This window comes from Euleptes europaea, chromosome 11, assembly GCF_029931775.1.
Source record: "Euleptes europaea isolate rEulEur1 chromosome 11, rEulEur1.hap1, whole genome shotgun sequence".
Taxonomy (NCBI): Eukaryota; Metazoa; Chordata; class Lepidosauria; order Squamata; family Sphaerodactylidae; genus Euleptes; species Euleptes europaea.
The window spans coordinates 28,142,738-28,160,992 of NC_079322.1; the positions used below are offsets into that span (position 1 = coordinate 28,142,738).

The 18,255-nt window shown below is 40.2% G+C and overlaps 1 protein-coding gene across 1 annotated transcript in view; it reads left to right on the plus strand.

Annotated features, from left to right (window-relative positions):
• Nucleotides 1–3,978: 3,978 nt before the first annotated feature.
• The window catches only part of KIF15 (kinesin family member 15), a 45,984-nt gene continuing 31,707 nt past the window's right edge, over nt 3,979–18,255 (plus strand). The window contains exons 1-13 of the mRNA XM_056857373.1: nt 3,979–4,155; nt 5,503–5,579; nt 5,744–5,781; nt 6,677–6,774; nt 7,544–7,723; nt 8,565–8,774; nt 9,021–9,146; nt 11,348–11,470; nt 12,389–12,512; nt 13,066–13,157; nt 13,449–13,658; nt 15,954–16,131; nt 16,990–17,128. Coding sequence (XP_056713351.1) covers nt 5,548–5,579; nt 5,744–5,781; nt 6,677–6,774; nt 7,544–7,723; nt 8,565–8,774; nt 9,021–9,146; nt 11,348–11,470; nt 12,389–12,512; nt 13,066–13,157; nt 13,449–13,658; nt 15,954–16,131; nt 16,990–17,128 — 1,550 coding nt within the window. The 5' untranslated portion in view covers nt 3,979–4,155; nt 5,503–5,547. The remainder of the gene's footprint in view (nt 4,156–5,502; nt 5,580–5,743; nt 5,782–6,676; nt 6,775–7,543; nt 7,724–8,564; nt 8,775–9,020; nt 9,147–11,347; nt 11,471–12,388; nt 12,513–13,065; nt 13,158–13,448; nt 13,659–15,953; nt 16,132–16,989; nt 17,129–18,255) is intronic.

Here is an 18,255-nt window from a genome sequence, read left to right on the forward strand (position 1 = left end):
ACTGATTTGTCTTTTTGGCAGTCCACGGAATCCGTAACACTCTCCTCCAACATCACATTTCAAAGGAATCTATTTTCTTCCTATCAGCTTTCTTCACTGTCCAGCTTTCACACCCATACATAGTAATAGGGAATACGATGGCACGAATTAATCTAGTCTTGGTGGCCAGTGACACATCCTTACACTTCAAAATCCTTTCTAGCCCTTCATGGCTGCCCTTCTTCTTCAAACAATTCTTCTTGGAAATAATATTTTATTCTTTCATCTCTTCTGTATAGTTCTTCAGTGTATTGTTCCCATCTTTATTTTGTCCTGCTCAGTTAATGTATTTCCATGCTGATCTTTCAGCATGCCTAACCGTGTTTTAAATTTCCCTTTGATTTCTTGGATCTTGTGGAACAGATCTCTTATTCTTCCTTTTTTGTTGTTCTCTTCTGTTTCTTTACACTGGTTATTATAATAGGTCTCTTTGTCTCTACGTGCGAGTCGCTGGAACTTGCACTTAGACTTTTGATTCTATTTCTGTCACCTACTTTTGCTTCTCGTCTATCTCTGGCAATTTTAAGAGTTTCCTCAGACATCCAACGAGGTTTTTCTTTTCTTTTGGCTACAAGAATAGTCTTTGCACATTCTTCCTTGATAATATCTCTAGTTTCCACCCATAGTTCTTCAGGTTTACATTCACTTGAACTCAGTAATGCAAATCTGTTCCTTACATGGTCTTTAAACTCTTCCGGAATATTGCTTAGATGGTATTTTGGTGCTATGAATGTTTTGGTGTTTTTCTTAAGCTTTATCTTGATTTTCAATATTAACAATTCATGATCTGTACCGCAGTCGGCTCCTGGTCTTGTTTTGGCCGAGAGAATAGAGCTTCTCCATCTTCTGCTTCCAATTATATAATCTATTTGATTTCTATACTGGCCGTCTGGTGATGTCCATGTATACAATCGTCTGTTTGGTTGCCTGAAACATGTGTTTGCAATGAACAGATTGTTGTCTTCACAGAATTCTACAAGGCGTTCTCCTGCTTCATTCCATGCTCCTAGCCCAAATCTGCCAACAACATTTTATTCTGCTTTGTTTCCTACTTTTGCGTTCCAATCACCTATGATTATCAGCATATCTTTTTAGGTGTGTGGTCAATTTCTTCCTGAACACTGGCATAAAAACTTTCAATTTCTTCCTCATCAGCATCTGTAGTTGGGGCATAAACTTGAATGATGCTTATGTTGATAGGCTTTCCCTGAAGTCTGATTGATATTATTCGTTCAGACTTTGCCTTTGCTACATCTTGCCTCACTATTAAAGCAACTCCGTTTCTTCTCTTTTTGTCATTCCCTGAATAAAACACGTTGTAATTTTCTGATTGAAAATGTCCTAATCCAGTCCTCTTTAATTCACTTACTCCCAGGACTGAAATGTCCACACGTTCCATTTCTTGTTTAACAATTTCAGGCTTACCCTGATTCATGCTTCTCACATTCCATGTTCCTATTATATGGGTCGAACAGCTTCGGACTTTCCTTTTGCATCTATTCATGTCAACCACTGAACGTCCTTTCGGCTTTAGTCCAATCACGTCATTAAGAACAGCGCTACTCGTACTTGTCCTCTGCTCTACCCCAGCAGCAGATTGAGTGCCATCCGACCTGGGGGTCCCATCTTCCAGCACTATATCTTTTTTCATTTTGGATTGTCTCATCATAGGGTTTTCAAGGTAAAGGTTGGTCAGAAGTGGTTTACCAGTGCCTTCTTCTGTGCAGTACTAACCAGGGTTAGCCGTAGTGGCACTGCCGTTGTCTACGAAAGATCCTTCGCCAGTGTCACCTTCCACTACTGCTGCTGCCCAGTAGCTAACCTTCAGGGATTCCTCTGCCCCCATCCCCATTGGAACTGCCTGTTCTCTTCTGTGGATGTGGCCATTGATCCCTTAAGGGGGTGGATGCATCTTCGTCTGGTGTCTCAGCTGTGACCATTCCGTCTTGAGTGACTCTGCTAGGAGTTTAGTCTCTTGATAGAGTCTAGACCCCTTACGGTATTACTCTCAGCTTCTCTGACACACACAAACCCCCTCACCACGTTAAGGTGTGCATCCAGAAGGGGCCACGCCTACTATCCCTCTGCGTATCGCACCTAATCTAATCATGCCTGCTAATGTCATTGACTTGCTCTTGACATTTACATTGCCATTGTGTGTCTAATTCACTCATCTCTACTTAAGGATAGGTGGAATCACATCCTAACTGTATCTGAATAAGTGAGCTGTGGCTCAGGAAAGATCATACCCTACAAGAAATTTTGTTAGTCTTTAAGGTGCTGCTGGACTCTTGCTCTTTTCTACTGGAATTCCTTGGTGATCTCCTGTCCAAATACTAACTGGGGCTGACCCTGCTTAGCTTCTGAGATCTGGCAAGATTGGGCTAGTTTGGGCAATCCAGGTCAGGATCATACTATTCTACTGTGCAAAATAAAACAGGAATCCAATGTCACCTTAAAAGATAACACAGTTTATTAGTTTGCACAATTTTGCTCTGACACAAACGTTTATGCTGGAATAAGTTTTGTTAGTATCTAAGGTGCTACTGAGTGCCTGTTTTATTTTCCTGTGGGGAGGGGCGCACAGGCCCAGGAATTGTGTTTGATCACACAGGTGCATGAGTGCAGCAGAACTTGCTGGTGGTAAATGTGGGGGGCATCCCCCAAAACCTTATGTTGAATATTTTTGTAATTTAAGTGCCTATCCTTTTCCTTCTGTTAACAGGTTTCAGCTGGTGTTCATACAGTTCTTGTGTGTATTGTGTTAAAATAAATAAGTGACCTGGGTTAGTCCAGTCGCATTGACCAGCCAGATGACAGCCAACAGGTTTTACTCTTTTTCAGCGCAGTCCTCCCCTCCTGCATGTTTATTTGGAAGTAATGTACATAATATTGTATGTTTGATGTGCATAAAACTGCTCCACTAACCTGAACAAAGATGGTATTAAAAATGAATTATTTCCTAGGTTTTTTGCTTCTTGCAACTTTTGTACTCTGGGCACTTTAAATGGGACTTGTGCAGTTTTCTTTTTTAACAAAGCAGTTTTGGAAGGTGAACTCTTCCATATGTGAGTTATTGATCAATACGTCAAATCAATACATTTGAAGTTCAACAACCAAATAACATAAACAGGGCATGTGTCTGAATAACATGTGCTAAATAAAATATGCCATTTGGAGGGCACAGCTTCATGTTGCATTATGATGTACAATCCCAATAGTCATGTGACTTTGAAATTAAATTATCCCTTCGTTTTTTCATTTTGACACTATTGATGTACATTTTTGGAAATTCTTTAAATCCTGGATGGACAACCCAAGGCCAAGAGTTCTCAATAGTCCTACTTTCCAGATTTTTTAAGCACACAGAATCTGGGCTTTACCAGGCCAAGCTGTTTCTCTCTTTGACATCATGACTAGCAGTGCTTTAGCTAACAAACACTTGTCCATTTTTATCAATTTTTTGTTTTCCAGGTGATTCACGTGATGCAGTGTTATCTCCTTCTAGGTAAGAATCTATTAATTCTTGTGTACATAAATGTGACTGAATTTGCAAAACCAACCAATGGTTGAATCCTATTATATTTACTTACATGTAATTAAGCTGAAGGTTTCAACCTGCAATAAAACCAGATGATTGTACCTCACTTGCCAGGAACTCGTTCCCATTTTATTCTGTGATGGGACAATTTATTCCTTAAATTGCTGCAGTTAATTCAAAGGATTGAGCTGCCTGTTGGTATATTGTTTTGAGTGCATGTTAAAAGTTGGATAGTAGCTTATTTCCATAATAGTTACATGTACTTTAGAGTAAATCGGTTTACCTACTTTGGCTGCTTTCTGGGACAAAATAATTTGAGCGGATGTGAAATAATTTTATAAATGGTATAGTTGCTCTACTATTGCACTCATTCAAATATTGCTTTCTTTAGCACTGAAGGTGATGCTATCAAAGTTTATGTGAGGGTGCGTCCTCCACCAGAAGGAACTGTACTTGCTGATGGGGATCATGGCTTGTGTTTATCTGTTCTTTCATCGAGCACTATCCGTCTGCATTCAAAGCCTGAACCTAAGATCTTCACCTTTGATCACGTGGCAGATGTGGACACAACTCAGGTAAATTTGTTAGATTTGCCCATCTGAAAACTGTTTGCACTGAGAGTCTCTAAAAGGTTAAGCAACAAGATAGCATGTACTTCTGATTATTTAAGACAACCGAAAAATCATGAAGTAAACAGTAGACCAGAACTCTTCTTAGGTCTACACCTGAAGAAGGGTTTGGTGGGTGTGGGTAGAGATTCAGATGCTGCTGAGTATAATAGCCTAAAACGAAATGGAGGAGGCATTAACCGTGAACTCCTGGGGGGGGAGCGAAGCACCATAGGAACTGGTGTGACCCTGCGCTGGCATCCGTGCCACTTTGCGCTGTGATAAGTGGCACGGACGCCACCCTGAGGCACTTACGCCAGTGTGGGGAATGACACAGCAGTGTGGGCCTTGGCTGCTGTTGCTGCCATGTCGGCAGCAAAATCCCGGAAGTGAGTGCCCGCACCATCATCGGGGTGCGTTCCCGTGGCATTCCCAGGGGCAGAGCTGACATGAGTCAGCTCCCAAACCCCTTTTGGCCCAGGAACTCCCCTCTATGCTGCAGCATTGCTACGCTAGCAAAATACTGTAGATAGTGTAGCCCCGTGAAATGCAATGGGAGAATTTCATGGGGGTTTTGTGTAAAGGCATTTTAAATTATTATTTTTCCATCTGGAAAGCCTGTCAGGAGGGATCCAACATGAGGTGGATTGACTCAAGCAAGGAAGCCAGGGCCCTCAGTTTGCAAAACCTGATCAATGCTGTTAGCGAGGGGACATTTTGGAAGTCATTAATTCATAGCGTCTTCATAAGTCATAAGTGACTTGATGGCACATAACACACACAGCGTGAAGCTAATAATATTTTTCAAATGCCTAAAGTAGCTAAATGCTATAAAAAGACACAGAGTCCTTCCCTCACAAGTTTAAAAAGTATTTGTTAAAAAGAGACATAAGGGGAGGGGTTGGAAAAGAATTAAACCAAAGAATCTGACATGCCAGCTGAAGATAGAAGGGAATAGCAGTTAGGAGAAGTAAGATTACCCGATTGTACCCTGTTATTAAGATTTATGATAACTTAACTGCTTCTATTTTGGTAATAGCTATGTTCATTAAGTACATTCTCATAATGACTCCAGCCTATTACTTTCAGACCGTTACTTGGAAGCACATCTCATTGATTTCATTATTTTTTGCATAATAAAAGTTCCTTTATGTCAGAAGAATTGCTCATATTTTATGAAGAGCGTTTTTGGACGTAGGCATATATATTTTGTTTAATGAACAGAGTCCTCTATGTTATGATATGTATCAGCATTCTATTAAGCTATTTCAATCAATATAAAATATTAAAACCTGTTTGATCTTTTCTGCTTAGGAATCGGTTTTCTCAAGTGTGGCCAGAAATATAGTAGAATCATGCATGAATGGCTATAATGGAACTATTTTTGCATAGTAAGTTTTCAACCTTTTATTCGGTATGCATTTGCAGTATCTGAATTGACCTGTGGCTGGTTCCCGCCTTGATTTTCTAGGGTACAGAATTCTCCCCATTAAAACAACAGAAGTAGCTCTTACCATATTTTCTTCTTCCCTTTTTTTTTTTTTTTTTTTTGAAGTGGCCAGACTGGTTCGGGGAAAACATTTACTATGATGGGTAAGAACAAATACGTTAATTTATGTTTCAAGTATACTTCTCAGTCCTCTGGGAAAGGGGGGAATCTCCCTAATATGATATGATATGACTGCCTTCATGCTACATAGTGTGTGTGTTTAACTTCTCTTCCGGCAATTTTTTGGTTTCTGACACTGGTCTATGAAGCTGTTTAATTTTATGACGGAGTAGATTCTGGCATCTTAGCAGTGTTCCTGACTCTGTTCTCTCACCCAGCAAAGGCAGCCTCAGGGCCAAACTAGATGTGATGGCATCCATGTGTCCAACATGGGGATAGCACTACCATTTTTAACGTGGGTGATTTATCGGGCTTGCAGTAGGGCAGGATGATGCCCTCTTGTCTCCTCCCCCATCTACCTTTTCAAGTGCTGAAACTTTCTGCATGTAAAAAGGTGCGGGGGTGGACAAAGAGCCCCTCATCCTTCTGCTCTGTGGGTCCAATAAATTGCCAGTTAGGCTTTAAAATGGCCGAGGTGGCTCCATGTTGGACACGTGAATGTTGTCCTATGTAGTTTGGCTCACAGACAGTTCCCTTGGCCAAGAGGAAAGGAGTAAGGATTGGGGAACACAGAGCTGGCATTTCTTTGCTGGTGTGAAAGCTCATACCCTGCCAGAAAATTTGTTAGTGTTTAAGGTGCTACTGGACTCTTGCTTTTTTCTACATGCACACTGATTAGTATAATTAAAGCTGGTTCTTAGAAACTTGTAAGATATCTTGTATCTCTTAACAGTCCTGACCTGTTAAGGGAACTCTGTATCCCACTTCAGAAACACTGTATACTTATAATACAGTAAATGACTGGTTTGGTTTTTTTCAGGTGCTGTGTAATTTTTAAAGACATTAAGTAGATGTGTATGGAACTGTTTTTCTGTTTAGGACCACCTGACTCTGATAACTTCACTCATAATCTGAGAGGAGTAATTCCCCGGAGCTTTGAATATCTGTTTTTTCTCATTGACAGAGAGAAAGAAAAGGTAAGCCCTGGGTTGTTGTTGTTTTTTAAATGACAGAAAATTCTTGACTGCAAATTGGCTGGGTGATCTGTGTGAATTAGTAGAAATACTATAACCATCAGTGAATGCCCTGCATTTTGTTTGGGTATTCTTAGCTTGCCTGTTCTAGAGTGATTTCTGTTTACTTGTGGAGGCGAGCAGTCATGCAGCTTGCTACTTTCCTGTCGTGAGCATCAGTTGTCTTCTGGTGAACAACAGGATGGAAAACCTTCTCATGCATCCATTTGTTGCTTCCCTTATTTAAAGCCACTACTAGTATCATAAAATTATCTTCATCCAGTTTCTAACACAGGCTACAGTATACTAACCCAGTCAATATTTAGTGCAACAGCCCTGGCAACTATAGATGAACAGACCACATTTATATATGTGGGGTAGGAAATTTACCTCAGGAAAAAGAGCAACAAAAGCTTTGGAAAATTGTCCACCCCACATTGCTGATTGAGCAGGATGCAGAATAGTGGGAAGGAGCAGCATGCAGAATAGCAGGGAGGAGCAGAACAAGCGAGTGGAGCTTGAAGTAGGTGAAATGTTACCTGCTGGACGGGATGAAAATGACAATACAAGGCTTTCAATAAATGTATTTTCTGTGTAGACAAGTAGACTATTAGAGCCTAGGAAGCAGGTAAACCTATGCCTTCCTGTGGAATATAACAACTTTGTCTTGTTAGAGACCAATTAATATTGAGTCAATATTTTCTGTAATCAAAAAGTTAAATGTTTTTTACAGGCTGGTACTGGAAAGAGTTTTCTCTGCAAGTGTTCATTTATTGAAATCTACAATGAGCAGATATATGACTTGCTGGAGTCTGCTTCAGCTGGATTATTACTCAGAGAACACATCACGAAAGGAGTATTTGTTGACGGTGCAGTGGAACAAGTGTTGACTTCGGCTGCTGAAGCATATCAAGTATGCCCTGTTTCGTTAGGGAGATGTAGATTTCTGTGTTGTATTTAGCATGGCACTAGTTTAAAGTAGCAATAATGTCTGAAGAGTATGGTGGTCACAAGGATGGAAGGAATCTTCTTACGCAACTCGGGCTTCTTACACTTCTGTATCTTTTTTCCCTTTAAGCTCCTGCTATTTGGAAATGTCTATGTTTTAACACAAGCACAGATTCTTTCTTGCATCTCAACTTTTTTTCTTACCTTGATGTTTTCTGTAGCCAGGATCTAAAGTGCTATGTGTGTTTTTTTACCATGCACACCTGGGGCCTCTTCAGCTCTCCACTTATAGTAATGACCAGTTAAGCCTCTTTGAACAGACAACCCTGAAGTTGGGGGACTCTCATGAATAATCTATCATGAGGCACAACGGGCTGACAGCAACTGGAAAGGAAAGCTAGCAGGCATGCATGGAAATACTTAGCAAGCCCATGGAGGTCTTTTTGGATCTTGGCTAACATTCAGTGCTTCCAGTAAAGTAATGACAGTGACACTAAACTTCACATTCCAGCTTCAGCTTTTGTTGATAGTTGGCTGAAGAAGCTGACATAAAAACCTCACCATGTAAAAAAGAACTTTTTTTTTTTAAGGGGAATGTAGGAAGGCTGTTTTAAGTTGCCTTTTAGACATGAAGGACACGGGTCATTAAATGTTTATCCATTGTCTACTAGACAAATACTTAAAATCTAGACCAGATTTAAGACCATTTGTGAACACATTAAGATTAGTATGATAGTACCAGTCCAGACATTAAGGTATAGTTAATTACTAAAGTTCTGAAATTGATTGTGTCTTCTCTTGACTAGGTGTTAACCATGGGCTGGCGAAATCGTCGTGTAGCATCGACGTCAATGAACAGGGAGTCCTCAAGGTCACATGCTGTTTTTACTATCACAGTAGAGTCTGTGGAGAAGAGCAATGAAGTCGTGAACATCCGATCCTCTCAGCTCAATTTGGTAGATCTGGCTGGGTCTGAGAGACAAAAAGACACTCACACTGAAGGAGTTCGGTTAAAGGTCAGTGGGGCAAACACGTAGACAGATTGAAGCCCAGGCTAGCCTGGTCTTGTCAGATTTTGGAAGCTAAGCAGCTTCGGCCCTGGTTAGTTCTTGGTTGGGAGACTACCCGGACGTAAAATCGGTGCTGTGTTCCAAAGGTGGTGCTGGCTTTGATTGATTTAGAATTGATTTGGAGCAAACATGCAGCTTCTGTTTCTTTACAAAGATCTATTTGAATCACCACCTCTTTCTTTCTCCCCCTAGGAGGCAGGTAATATAAACCGGTCATTAAGTTGCTTGGGCAAAGTGATCACTGCCCTTGTTGATGTAGGCAATGGGAAACAGAGGCACATCTGCTACAGGGACTCCAAGCTCACTTTTCTGCTGCGGGTAATGTATGCCATCATTTTGCACAGCTGGTTTGAAGAGAAGCTAGTGATGGTTAGATAATTCTCTTTTAGAGTAAAATGTGTGTGTGTGTGTTTTAAGTCTATTACTCGTAGCGATTCTTCTTGGGAAGACTATTATTTGAGGAAATCAAAATATTAACGGATTCTACATATATCAAAAGCCATGGAACAATTCCAGGAGTCTAATTTTCTCTAGTCCGATTAATGTTTGGATTCTCTACCTTTAAAAAAATTTGGAAGTATGTTGCAATCCAAACTACAAAGAAACTTCTGTATTCTGTTGCACAGAAAACGACCTTGATAAGGAAGTGATGTCAGAGTTGGGGATCTTCAAGAATAAATATAGAATAAGTACTGGTAGTAGGGAAAAACTGATGACGTTTATTTTGTAACTGCTGCTCAGTCAGATAAGCATGGAATTCATGGGAAGTGATCATGCCTGTAACCTGTTCAGACTTTCAAGAAGTGGGACAGGTTTTATATTGTTTTATATTGTTGAAAGTTTAGTGATTTGTAGGGAACTAGAAATCTGAATCTAGCCTTGAAATGAATGCAGAATTTGAGTTCTCTAATTAATCAGAAGGTATTTATAATATTTTAAAATATTCTCCTGATTTTCAGGACTCAAATATAGAATAAGTACTGGTAGTAGGGAAAAACTGATGACGTTTATTTTGTAACTGCTGCTCAGTCAGATAAGCATGGAATTCATGGGAAGTGATCATGCCTGTAACCTGTTCAGACTTTCAAGAAGTGGGACAGGTTTTATATTGTTTTATATTGTTGAAAGTTTAGTGATTTGTAGGGAACTAGAAATCTGAATCTAGCCTTGAAATGAATGCAGAATTTGAGTTCTCTAATTAATCAGAAGGTATTTATAATATTTTAAAATATTCTCCTGATTTTCAGGACTCAAATGTACCTTACATCATTGAAAACCACAGATATAGAAGTACAGTACAGATAAAAAGGTAGAAAAAGCAAATCATTACTCATTGTCAATCACACTGGCTGATTTCTACTCAAGGGTTACTAAAAGTACATTGGAAGGCTCGCAGCTTACATGTTCTTGGGGTCATGGCTATTACAAGGTGGGGATCCACCTGTTGAGCATAGGCCCCACCAGGCAAGAACATTGCACATTTTCTTGAAACATGGGGATGTCCTAATTTGGGGCACAGTACTTAGAGGAGCCACATGTGGTTCCCAAGCCACTGAGTATCACTGCTCTACACAGTCTGTCTTTATCAACTAATTCTATATATTACAATATATAATTTATTACAATGTACACAACAATCAAGGCAATGCAAAATTGACGGTTTCATCCAGTATGGCAGCTTTGAGCCTATGCTACAGCATCAGTTTGTTTTTTAAAAACAAAACAAAACCCATAAACATTTTGAAAATTGGAGATCTAGTTGAGTGTTCACAGATGGTTACAAAAAGCGGTGGTTTAAATGTGGGGTTTCAGTTACATATACCTGTCTTTAATCCTCTGATATTCCATATGGTTAGTGGGCAGGTGACCTTTCTGATTCTTCTTACAGTCTTGCCACAGCACAGAGTTAAACATGCACTATTTAACTATGCAGTTCGGCATTTATTTTTGGTCCGCTGGCTTTTATTTCTTAGTGGTGGGCTTCGCAAAGTGTTCTGCAGTGGACTCATTCTATGTTTGAATTGTCAGTTACTAATAGGAAAACAGCTCATTATAGCTAAGTATTTTTCTGTAGTGATGCACAGGGCCAAAGCAGTAGCAGTGTCCCACTTTGAAACATCTGGCCACTAAAGACAGTCTGTCCCCTTTGGTCTAGCTCTCTTTTTTAAAAAAATCACTTTATACCCCACCCTCCCGCAGCCAGAGTCGGGCTCAGGGTGGCTAACAACAAGAAATTTTATACAAAAGTACAATAAAATCACATATCTTAAAATCAATAAATAGAATCAATAACTTCCAGCCCCATAAAACATCCCTAAAATAGGATTAACAAGTGGCGCTCATTTTGGAGCATAGGGCCCCTGCAAGGCCTGCGAACAGCCAGCGTCCCGACACCTCAGACTGATAGTCCATATAAAACACAGGTGAATTTCTAAAAGGAGCAAACTAATCTGAAGTGTGTATTTCAGGCTGTGTAATGAAAAGGATAGTTGAAATCAACTTTTGTGTCTTCAAAACAGGATTCTCTTGGAGGTAATGCGAAAACTTGCATCATAGCAAATATTCATCCAGGATCCAGATGTTTTGGTGAAACCTTGTCCACTCTTAATTTTGCTCAGAGAGCAAAACTAATTAAAAACAAGGTGTGTTGGAATGACATCTTGTAATTAGAACTTGGTGTAATGTTTTGAATATTCGCTCACCTTTTTGTTTGCAAATTTATGTGGCCATACAAACCTTTTGAGTAGGCTTTTTTACCGTTTTGATTGTTTTTATATTATGTATTTTTAAAAAATAACTTGTTTCATGTTTTTAATTTGTGGCCTTAGGGACCATAAGCTGGCTAGAAAGGTGGGATAAAAATGTGTTTAAAGAACATGAAGGGAAAGGTGTGCAGGAGCTTTGCTCTGAGCATAGTTAATTTGTGGCACTCCCTGCCCTAGGATGTGGTGATGGCTGCCAACTTGGAAGGCTTTAAGAGGGGAGTGGACATGTTCATGGAGCATAGGGCTATCCATGGATACTAGCCAAAATGAATAATAGTCATGATGCATACCTATTCTCTCCAGGATCAGAGGAGCATGCCTATTATATTGGTGCTGTGGAACACAGGCAGGATAATGCTGCTGCGGTTGTCTTGCTTGTGGGCTTCCTAGAGGCACCTGGTTGGCCACTGTGTGAACAGACTGCTGGACTTGATGGCCCCTGGTCTGATCCAACATGGCTTTTCTTATGTACTCATGACTAAAAGAAGATATAGCCAAAACACTTTATTTGATCTCTGGGCTTTCAAAAAATCCTGTTCTGTATGTCTTCAAACTCTGTTTACAACAGTGAGGGTTGGAAACTTCCTTTGAACAAAGAAAGCTGAGATACAGAGTGTGCCAAATTCTTCTACGTGGAATGTGCAGTCTTGCTGGCAGGACATAGTCTTGTTTCTCAAGATTATTTTCTTCTTATATGCGATGCTTGTAAATGAGTTATACACTGCAGAGCCATGAATTTTCGACTTGATTTGTTAGTCAGCTCTATGTTTCATAATTTTTAAATTTCTGCTTAAGGCTGTGGTAAATGAAGACACCCAAGGGAACGTGAAACAGCTCCAGTCTGAACTGAAGAAACTGAAAGAGCAGCTTGCTCTGCTAACTTCAGGGAGATCTTTGCATGATGTTTCCCTTTCCATAGGTAAATCATTTCTGTCTTTTCAAGAATTAGAATAAGCTGTTAAGACAATACCTATTTTGGGGGGGAGGTTGTTGTAATCCCTTCCCCAACTAAAAATTCAAAAGATTTTCTGATGTGAAATGTAAAAGAAACCACTGCAGCCAGTGTCACAGAAACAGGATACAATTTGGGAGGTATTTCCTAGATCTTTTTAATAGTTGCTATTTTATTTCACTTTTGGCTGCTCACACAAAGTTCAAGGATGGAAGCTGTATCGGCAATCATTTTGTAGCTGTGGATGGGTGTGAAGCTCTTTGAAGAAGAGCTCTGCGGTCTCCTTGTTCTGGTTAAAAATGACATCTGTTCTTTATCAGCTTAACCATATTGACTGTATTGTCAGGAACATTTCAGCTGCAATTTATTTATTTTTAAATCACAAAATACAGTGAATGGCACATAACAATAAATCGAGGAACAAGTGTTAGACAGTTAATTCTCTCCAACAGATCTCTGTATTTAATAATTCTCTCCAACAGATCTCTGTATTTGATATCTATTTAACCTTCTCTTTAAGCGACCATCACAAATGATGTGGGAAAAACGGATTATGTGAATAGTTTCCTTGAAGCGATGCTGTTCTTGGAAAAATCTGAAAGTGAAAGAAAGGTAAGAATAGGAATGATATAACACTCTTAAGGGAGGGCCAAACAACAAAACCCTCTGTGCCCAAGCACAAACGCATTTCTCTTTTGAAGAAAGAATAAAGTTTAAAAGCTATATCCTTCTTTTTAAGATGATTATATTTTATTCTTAAAATAAGCTTAGATCACATGGGGGGAATCTAAGGAGCCTTTTAAATCATGCCTTCTGATGATCATTGTACAACCTTGTTTGGGGAATCTGTACAACTTACGTGTTGCTATTGCTTTTTGCTAAACCAGCTGTCTTTATTTTAAGGTACTGTTAGACAAAGTTGCCCAGCTAGAAGATCTGTGTGTCAAAAAGGAGAAGTTCATTCAGTCCAACAAAATGATCATTAAATTTAGAGAAGATCACATAACTCGCCTGGAAAAACTACACAAAGAAGCTCATGGTAGCTTTCTGCCCAAGGAGCAAGAAGTGATCTTCAGGGAACTGAAGGAGGAACTCAAAACTCTCAGAGAACAGGTAGCCATTTTTGTTGATGTATTAACATTTCTGCTCTTCCTTTTGACACAAATGTACCCCCAAGGTGTCTGGCAGTATATAACGTTAATACAAAACTACAGTTAAAGACAGTGAGACTAAAATGATAGAATGACAGCTAGGAAGTAGAGATTGACATTAAAACTATCAGAGCCAACCCTAAAGCAAGCAGAAAGTAGAAAAAAACATATTTTTACAGCCTTCCTAAGAGCTCACAGGCCCTGACCTGGATGGCTCAGGCTAGCCTGATCTCGTCAGATCTCAGAAGCTAAGCAGGGTTAGTATTTGGATGGGAGACCACCAAGGAATACCAGGGTTGCTGTGCAGAGGAAGGCACTGGCAAACCACCTCTGTTAGTCTCTTGCCATGAAAACCCCAAAAAGGGGTTGCCATAAGTCGGCTGCGACTTGACAGCACTTTACACACACACAAGAGGTCACAGAGAAGGGTCCACTTAAGCATCCTGAGGGAGAGCATTTTATACCTTTGAATAGGCTCTGTCCAGTATCCTCACTCCTCAAAAAGGTGGCTTACAAATTAGGTGTAGTTTGTGCTTGGGAAGATGGTACTTCAACCATCTTGGCCCCAACTGTTCAGGATTTTAAAGGTCAAAATGAGCACTGAATTGCTCCTAAAAACAAATCTGAAGTCAAAGTAGCTGGAACGAGATAGGTATAACATGATCCTTGCACTTAGCTCAGGGCACTAGCTGTGCAGTTGCGTTTTGGAATTACTGAAATCTGAGAACGCAAAGGTATCCCACGTAGGGTGCATATAATAGTCTGCTATGGATGCTGCCAGAGTAGAACTGTGGCCAAGTTAAACTTTCCAAGAAGAGTCATAAGAACATAAGAAAGGCCCTGCTGGATCAGACCAAGGCCCATCAAGTCCAGCAGTCTGTTCAAACAGTGGCCAGCCAGATGCCTCTGGGAAGCTCACAAACAAGACGACTGCAGCAGCATTATCCTGCCTGTGTTTCACAGCACCTAAGATAATGAACACATGAAGACCATCAAGGTCCATCAAAGTCAGTATTGTCTACTCAGACCAGCAGCGGCTCTCTAGGGTCTCAAGCAGGGGTCTTTCACATCACCTTGCCTAGTCCCTTTAACTGGAGATGCCAGGGATTGAACCTGGGACCTTCTACATGCCAAGTAGATGCCCTACCACTGAGCCAATGATCCTCTGATACTGGAGAGAATAGGTATGCATCACGACTAGTATTCATTTTGACTAGTAGCCATGGATAGCCCTGTAGTCATAGTCAAAGCCGATACAACAGCCCATTCTAATAGGCACCCTGGCTGCTGTCACCACCTGATCACTCAGGAGCAAGGAAGAATCCAAAAGCTCCCCAAATGCAGGTCTGCAAAAAGAACAGTCCTGTTGCATCAGAACAAAGATCTAGAAGAAGAAGAGTTGGTTTTTATGTAGACTTTCTCTACCACTTAAGGAAGAATCAAACTGGCTTACAATCACCTTCCCCTCCCCTCACAGACACCCTGTGAGGTAGGTGGGGCCAAGAGAGCTCTAAGAGAACACCTGTGAGGTAGGTGGGGCCAAGAGAGCTCTAAGAGAACTATGACTAGCCCAAGGTCACCTAGCTGGCTTCATGTTTAGGAGTGGGGAATCAAACCCGGTTCTCTAGATCAGAGTCCACCGCTCCAAACCACTGCTCTTAACCACTACACCACCCTGCTGTAGTTCAGCATTCTGTTTCAAACAGGAGACAACTGAATGCCCTCAGGAAAGGCACAAGCAGGCAACAGTCTTTTCCCATTTGGCCACATTAGTTGGTCCTTAGAATTATGCTCATCCTGAACAGGCCAATAGCTATTAGCCGTTGTGGCTATTAGTTATTAAAAGCTATCCATCTGCTTTAGTTTGGCTAATGCACACTACTAAACAAAAATGAAATGTGTTTCCTCCTCATTACACTAGGAGTGATTGTAAAGGCCTATGGCCATGCACAATAAAAATGACTGCCTGACACTAGGAGTGAAAAAGTGTATTATGAACTAAGCTATTTGATATTATTGAGAGATACTGACGGTTTTAAAATTCAGCCAGTTTCTATCTAAAGCATGTGTATTAAAAAGTAGGTTTGACCTTTGTGTTTACAAGCCAACTCTTTAAAAAGCCTACTAAAATTAATTAGCAAGTCACTTCTGTTAACTTCCTTTAATTTACAAAGTATCTGTAAAGTAACTTTGTTTACTGTACAGGTGGGGCTTGTAATATAAATAGAGATCTGAATGTTTTAACACATGTGTACAGGTGGAGCATCATCCACGAGTTGCAAAATATGCCATGGAGAATCACAGCCTCCGAGAAGAGAACAAACAACTTCGTTCCTTACAGTCGGTAAAAAGAGTCCAAGAAATGGATGCTCACGCTATGGCAGAATTGGAGAAAGCTTTCTTAGAAGCTTCAAGAAAAGAGTGTCAGAATGGAGGTATTGTATACATGAAATTTCATTTCTAGACGAGCTGTACCCAGTTAAACTGGCGTGGGTTCAGATGAGATGTCTTTCTCAAAGCAGTGTCCACAAAATTCATTGGCACTCTTTTGTTTTCAGTCATGTGAGCCTGTGAGTCTCTACCTGCTATCTAATGTGAAACAGAAACCAAGCTAGTTTCTTAGAAATAGGCCTGTTCTTAAGTCAGGTTCGTTTTCACTCTCTAGATAACATATTTAGCCACTGTTACCAACTCACTGACAGTGTAGTTCAGAAATATGTTTTAAAAACTTAGCTGCAGATAGTTTTAGGATGCCTGGATTCAGTCTCAGCTTGTTCCCACCTCATCCTCTTGATCACAGGTTCTGGATGTTGTCTCAGAATGAAGAACTATTTTTGAGGGCTTGGCCAAGCGTACTGATGACTCTTAAGTCCAGCGCCACAGACATTGTCATTCATCACAGCACCAAAGATGTTATCCATGTTAGTTGGGGAAATAGGTCTAGCCATAGAATTCAGAAATATCTGCTTGTCAGAAGTGTGTGGTACAAGATCTGGCACCCAAGTAGGAGTGAATAGATTTTTTTAATTGGTAAAGAATTCTGCAGAATTCTCACAACAAAAAAAGGCAAGAGAGGGCATTCTAGATATTAATAAATCACCCACTCCTTGAATAATTGTGTGCGACCAGATTCTTTTCCTGCAATGATGACAGAAAAAAGATGCATAGCTTTTGATTCTATCCAGGTTTTATATTTAAGTTGACTGACATTGTAATATAATGCACAGGCATATTAATACGTTCATATCTGACGAGAGCTATGATCTCATAGTATAATTTTCAATCCCTAACAGGCCAGCAGTTGTGTCCTACCACCACGGCAACAGATAATTCTACAGCATCCGTTGAAAAGCTAAAGGAGCGTCTGCTGCACACGCAGAGTGAATTGGCAAGTTCCCAACAAGGATATGAAGAATTTAAAGCTCTTACAAAGTAAGCTGAAGCAGTAGTGACAAAAATTCTAGTACAAAACAACTTGTCAGCAAATATATGTTGCTCTTCAGTTTTTAAGGGTAAAATTCTGTATTCAAAGAAGCTTGAATAATATAATCTTAGAAGCATTAAAGAAGAATTAAGGAATGCTTTTTAAAAAGTAGCCATTCAGTGAGTTGCTAAAAAACAAAAAGGTTGAAGCGGCCATTTAACAATGCGTAGAGAAAATTCTTTCTATGGGACTGAAAGTGAATACTTGGAACGGTAGGGTCCACATCGTGTCTGGTGTGCTATTTAATGTGATATGCCCAAATATTTTGATTATTTACAACATTTATATTCCACCTTTCTGTCCAATATGGGCCCACAGGCGGCAAACAGTTAAAACAGCACTTAAAAAAATCAAAACCAATTTAAAAACAGAGCTAAAAATGCATACAAGAACCAAAATACAGCAAATTAAAACATGAGGCAGGAAGAGAGACCATTGAAGGAAAGGCAGAAAAACAAAAAAGTCTTCACTTGCTGTCAGAAGACAGTGATAGAAAGGGACAGACAAATATATCTGGAAAGAGAGTTCCACAGTTTTGGTGTGAATTCAGAAATATCTGCTTGTCAGAAGTGTGTGGTACAAGAACTGGCATCCAGGAAGGAGTGAATAGTGTTTTTTTTTAATTGGTAAAAAATTCTTCAGAATTCTCATTCTAGCTGTATCTGAAGAAGTGAGCTGTGACTCATGAAAGCTCATACCCTGCCAGAAATTTTGTTAGGCTTTAAGATGCTACTTGGTCTCTTGCACTTTTCTACAGTTTTGGTGCATGAGTGAAAAGGCCCTCTCTTAGGTTGCTACCTGTCTAGCCTCAGAAAGTGGGAGTACCCAATGTAGGGCCTCAGAGCGGTTCCTCAGTGGAATACACTTCCTTGGGAGGTGGTGGGCTCTCCTTTGGAGGTTTTTAAGCAGAGGCTAGATGGCCATCTGACAGCAATGATGATTCTGTGAACCTAGGCAGATCATGAGAGGGAGGGTTGTGTCAGTTCTTGGCTCACATGGCCCTTTCTTACATGCCCAGGGAAATGCCAATTGCCACTTTGGGGTCAGGAAGCAATTTTCCTCCAGGCCATTTTGG